The sequence below is a fragment of the Carassius gibelio genome, chromosome B15, assembly GCF_023724105.1.
Source record: "Carassius gibelio isolate Cgi1373 ecotype wild population from Czech Republic chromosome B15, carGib1.2-hapl.c, whole genome shotgun sequence".
Classification (NCBI taxonomy): Eukaryota; Metazoa; Chordata; class Actinopteri; order Cypriniformes; family Cyprinidae; genus Carassius; species Carassius gibelio.
The window spans coordinates 24,551,268-24,557,500 of NC_068410.1; the positions used below are offsets into that span (position 1 = coordinate 24,551,268).

A 6,233-nucleotide genomic window follows, 5' to 3' on the forward strand; every position below is an offset into this window, starting at 1 on the left:
ACTATCCAGTGCTATTTTGCATTTAATTATTTGGTTTCTGTACCTTGACACCTACAAACTTGAAAAAACTTAAACATTGTGTAAATAGCACAAATAAATAAAAATAAACAAACATACAAATTAAACAATTTTAAACAGGGCCCACTGGTACAACCTTCACTGGGGCCCCGTCTTCACCGTCTGCAGTGCGTATGCAGTCCGTGTGTGTTACGTATGTGGTGCAGCACGGACTCGATGTGCTTTCACACAGGATGCATTTGCAGTTCGCTACTCGGTATGTAAACAATCGCTGCACTGCTGCAGACGCAACACTCCTGGAACGCAACTGGAATCCGTTAACATGGGTGCATAAAAAAATATGCAACGCATACGCACTGCAGACGGAGTATGTGTGAAACAGGCGTAAGGTTGTGTGAACCTTGTGCAATGTGGAATTAGTTTAAAGCTTTTTCAAGCACTTTGTGATGCATTTTGGAAACAGGAGATGAGCCCCTTTTCTAATAAACCACCTAGCTTGATAAACCCCTTCTCAAAGACTAACTTTTTGTCAATTTTATTTGGTTAACACACATATTCTGAATGCTTTCGGCAGAATTCAAATGAGCAATTTTAATCTACATTAATCTAGATTAATTTCAAGATCACAGTGAGATTAATCTAGATTAAAAAAATAATCTATGCCCACCACTAATATATATATATAAAATATGTGTGTGTGAGCTGGCTGAACTGGCTGGCACGGTTCTGAACCAGATCCAAAATGGTACTGGACCAGATCCAGCCCACATTTAGGCCAAATCATCATAAAAGAATCCAGAGCTGGCCCAAAAAGCTGGTCCGGTAAAAACGTATCTGTGCCAGTTTTGGCCCGTTGTGCCAAAAGACCCCGGCCCGAGTTTTGCTGTCTGGGTTATTTAAAGTGTATTTTCCTGGTTGTAGTTGAATCTGTTTACATGGGAATGTTGGAATTCATGTTAGCAACAATTATGAGTGTACTTAAAACATATCATACTTTGATAATATTATTAGAATGTATTAAAACATTGGTTTTTTTTTTTTTGGTACTATACATGTATTTCATGAAAACTGTAGAGTTGACTGGTAGGCTAATGTGCTGTTTTCATTTTATTCAAATATTAGGCTCTACCATATTTAATTTTCTTGTATTTTAATCCATTTAATTTCACTCAAGGGCGATTCAGAAATACTAAAATTTCTTATATCTGTACCCTGAACTTTTTAAATTTGAGACTATTTCTGGACTGTATTTCTCACATTTTGAAATCAGTGCTTAATCTCTTGTTTTTGTCAAATAAGCACAACAGAGACCTAAGATTTGCTTTATTTTATTGATTGTTCTTCATCAGTACTTACTCCCATCGATCGCTGTCAGAATAAACTTTTTTGTATTGTGTGGCATTTCCTTACAACCCATAGACCACAATAAGTTTAGATTTTGAACAATTGTCCCAATGAAACTACAGCACGCAAAAATGATACTACACAACACAGATATCAAGAACCAGCATATGAATCTCTGCAATGGTGACAATCTACAAAATGCTTCATGTTGCAATACATGACAAACTCCCATAATGCACTGCAGTATGAATAATTATTCATCACCACTGTTGAGGATCATATGATAAATGATCATGACTAAATGCATAATCCTAAGCAGTTTCTTAATATTGAAGTATTATGGTGGGATGTATAATAAAATAACACTTCTTTTTTAAGAATAATAAATTTGAATCAAGGTCATACAGTCATCAAAAGCATAAGTTACCTGCTAGTTTGTTTTTGCAGTGTACAAATGTTTGTTATGAAACAGTAATGCATTTGCTTAAAAGCAAACTTATCAAATCTGTAAAAATCATATGGCAGGACTTTTACTTTCTTACTCCCGGAGTGTCCACCTCTGATTCTGACCACCTTTCATTGTGCCCAGATATTTTGAACAGTCATGAAAGTGCAATATCCAAACTTAAATAGTTATAATTCATGAATTGAAATATTTGTAATGTGATTTGTAATACCATTTCTGTGGTAATGTAATGTCCAATTTTAAAATGGTTTGAGGAGGATGAATTTTGAAGTTTTAAGCTTTCGGTCGATATATCATTTATAATGATTATTAAACCGAGACAGGGAAAAAGGCAAAGAAATGTGACAAAGGTCAGAAATCCAGTTATGATATAGATTTTGCACTCTTGTCATGAATTAATCTATTACTATTCCTACATAGTTTGTAATAGTTTAACAATTAACAATTTGTCTTGATTAGTATTTATTTGTAATATAGTGAAGTAAATCATCCCCCTGATGGGTCTGGTAACAGTTAAGAGGTTAATGCAGTGTATGATCTCATAAATAATTCTAACCACATCAAATGCATTATAATTCTAATATATTCCTTGTTACACCTTACAGAAATACAGAAAGTTATACAGAAAGTATAATGCAGCACACATCCAACACATTTTTATATTATAATACATATTAACTTGGGTTAATATTATTTAATCATTATGAATACCTTTGTAATGTATTATACATTTTAAGGCTTTAAGTAAAGTGTTACCAGATTTTGTCACAAATAATGTTTCTTTACTGAGAAGGTCAACTGAATAACATATATTACATATATTTAATAAACATTAACTGCATTACATTGCTTTTTAAGAAAAGTGATTGCTTGAATAAAGAATTCATTTTTTTTACTATTTTGTCTGTGTAACACTATTACAACAAAGCAGGCTATTTGAAGGCTTTTATAAGATGTCTAGCTTTTTTGCGGATACCAGGAAAGTTTAGTCCATAAACAATAGGGTTTACAAAGGGTGGTATAACAATAAATTCCAGTGAAAGGATAACAGCCAGCTCTATGGGAATTTCCCCATTCACAAACCGACTCAAAGTAAGCTCACAAAATATAGCAACTGAGAAATTTAAAAGGATTGCTATGTGTGGAATACAAGTTTGATACGCTTTGCTCCTAAAGTCTTGTGAGCTTCTTTGACAAATTATAAGTATTTTGACATAGGAATATAATATAAAAATCAAAGGAAAAATAACTGTTGTAATTGTTACAATCAGGCCATAAATATTAATAATATTCTGGTTCACACAAGATAGTTTGACAATTTCATAGTTGTGGCAGTATACCTTAAACAATTTGTTACCACACATTTTCAGCCTGGCAGTCAAAAGACCAGCACAACCAACACAAATCATTGGATAAAGCCATGCTATAACTATTAAAAGAGTTAGAAAGCGTTTGGTAATTATGTTGTTGTAATGCAAAGGTTTACTAATTGCAACAAGCCTATCAAAAGCCATTAGCATTAAGATTATAAGCTCAGAAGCTGCATATGAGTAAATGACAACACTCTGTACAAGGCAAGCTTCAAAGGATATTATATGTGTATCATACAACAGGTCTGTCAGTAACCTTGGGAAAAAGCCAGCAGTACCATATACAGAGTTGATGGATAAGCATGAAATCAAAATGTACATGGGTTGGTGCAATGTCCTTTCCAGAAATACAGCAAGAATTATAAGGACATTAAAGTATATGACAACACAGTAAAAAAGAAACCCCAAACTGAAAAAAACATATTTTACGCACCCAAGATTTTCAAACAACATGAAGAAAAAATATGTTCCATTTCCCATTTTCCTTACAAAATGGATATTATCATTGACCTGAGGAAGAAAGAAAATAATACAATTCGTATAATTTAGACACCAGAATATAAACCACGTTCATCACCTTGGAATATTGGTAGCCCTATGTTTGTAGGTGTCCTTTAATGTAAAGTCTTCAGTTAGATTAGCAATTTAGTAATTAAATGACTGGCTAGCACAGTAATAATTTAACAGTTTCTAAAACACAGTTTATAAACATTTCAAACATTATAATAATACCTTCTAATATATACTCTGACATAACCATCCTGGCATCTTCATATAAATTGCAGGTAATGAGTTCTGTTTGTGTTCTGTCACCAGTACATGTTGAGTTTTATAGTATCTAACATGTCTCAGTAGACCTGCAATTACATGTACACAGCACAATCCCCAGTGTTAATTTAACACTCTTGAGTGTGGACTCATATAAACACTAAAGCAGTGTTAAAAGTAACACTGAAGCAGAGTTGAAGTTAATGAGATAATTAAGAAGTAAATTGAGTTATGATTGACCATTATTGAAGACACCTGATGTAAACAAGCAGAATCACCAAACGAGAAAATCACAATTTGTGTATCACCATTATAGTGGTCAATGTTTGCTTTAGTTGGGATCTTGACCCTTCAGTTATTATCTTTAGATTTTATGTGGCTGTGGTGACTGAATTATATCATACAGACAGACCACAGCAGAGGCAATCATGTGTGCCATTGATTGTGATTTGAGCTATTTGTTATAGAGTGACCTGAACGCCTGAGTTTAAGTTTCTTTACTGCATACATAAATTAAGTGAAAAAGTAAGCAACCCAGAATTTATGACATAGTATGACATGTTTTTAATAGTTAGTTCTATGTAAAAAAAAAAAAAAAGTAATCTTTTGTTTGGACACACAGACATCAGGAATCAGCGTGAGCATCACAACAATGGTGACCATCAAAAAAGCATGTTGTAGCCAATAAAAACTCATCCATGGCTCCCATCATGCATTGCGGCATGAATAAATTATGAGCTGAACTGTCTTTTTAACTTTTTATTCTAACTGTATTTTATTTTTGCTGTTGTGATGTTCAGAGTAGATCTGTTTATCTGAATATGTTGTTTGTCACCGTTGTTGAGATTCATACGTTGATTATTGTTAGCTGTGTGTTTCATTGTGGAATCAAAGCTGTGACAATCAATAATGGAAGTTTCACTTTGAGAAAAGACTGTAAATGAGTTCAGTGATTCATGTCAAACAACAATTACATTAAAACATAATCATCAACACACGATGATTTTTGCTCTTGGTTTGACAAACAAACTTTAAAAGTAAAAAGTTACAAGCCAAGATCCCAACTAAAGCAAACACTGACCACTATAATGGTGATACACAAATTGTAATTTTCTCGTTTGTGATTCTGCTTGTTAACATCAGGTGTCTTCAATAATGGTCAATCATAACTCAATTAACTTCTTAATTATCTCATTAACTTCAACTCTGCTTCAGTGTTACTTTTAACACTGCTCCAGTGTTTATATGAGTCCACACTCAGAGTGTCAAATTAACACTGGGGATTTTGCTGTGTATGTATACACAAAAGCATAAAAAAGTCTCAGTTACAAATGCAACACTTGTTCCCAGAAGAATGGAACAAATACATAATGTCAGTGACTGGTCTTTTGAAGCAAGGTCCCAATTTGTCAATCTACTTCAGATATAAACTAAACAAGCCAATGCACATTCACAGCAAAAAATCCAGAGTGAAATTAACTCTGCTGGGAGTACATGTGAGACCACACTCAAGAGTGTGAAAGTGTTAAAATAGGAGTGTAAAATTAACACTAAAGCTGAGTTAAAGTTAATGAGATAATTAAGTGATTAATTGAGTGATGATTGACCTTTATTGACGGTACCTGATGTTAACATGCAGAATAAACAAAGATGAAAATCACTATGTTTATGTCACCATTATAGTGGTCAGTGTTTGGTTTAGTTGGGCTCTTGACCCTTAAAATGTTGAAGTGAGATTTGGTTTTGCTGTTACAACTGAATTCTAACAAACAGACAAGAAGAAAATCAAAACATGGGCATTTGACCTGAATCACAAAACTCAACTAAAGCCTAAACAGATTTGATTGACCTCATTGATGATAACAACCCTATGATTATACAGTACCTGCTAATTGAAAAGATTTCTTTAAAGTTGTTCTGATAATAATAAAAAAAAAAAGCTCATTTTAGGCACACACATACATCAAAGAATAGTGTAGGAATCTCAACAACGGTGACAAACAGCATATTCAGAAAAAACAGAACAACTCTAAACATTAGAAAACAAACTACTAAAAGTAACATAAAAAAAACAAAAATAGAATAGTAAGAATAAAGGAAATTACTGAAACAATTCAGCTAATAATTTATTCATGCTGCAATGCATCATGGGAGTCATGGATGAATTTTGATAGGTGGCACCCAGAAAACACTGCAACATGGTTTTTGGATTTTCACCATTATTGAGATTCACAGGTTGATTCTTGATGTTTGCATGTCTAACTTAA

General features: G+C 33.2%; 1 protein-coding gene across 1 annotated transcript; it reads right to left on the reverse strand.

The window, feature by feature from the left end:
* Positions 1-2,760: 2,760 nt before the first annotated feature.
* LOC127972561 (olfactory receptor 52K1-like) lies at positions 2,761-3,781 on the reverse strand. The gene has a single exon (XM_052576165.1). The coding sequence runs from the start codon at positions 3,676-3,678 to the stop codon at positions 2,761-2,763; it is 918 nt and encodes a 305-aa protein (XP_052432125.1). The 5' UTR covers positions 3,679-3,781.
* Between the last annotated feature and the right edge of the window lie 2,452 nt (positions 3,782-6,233).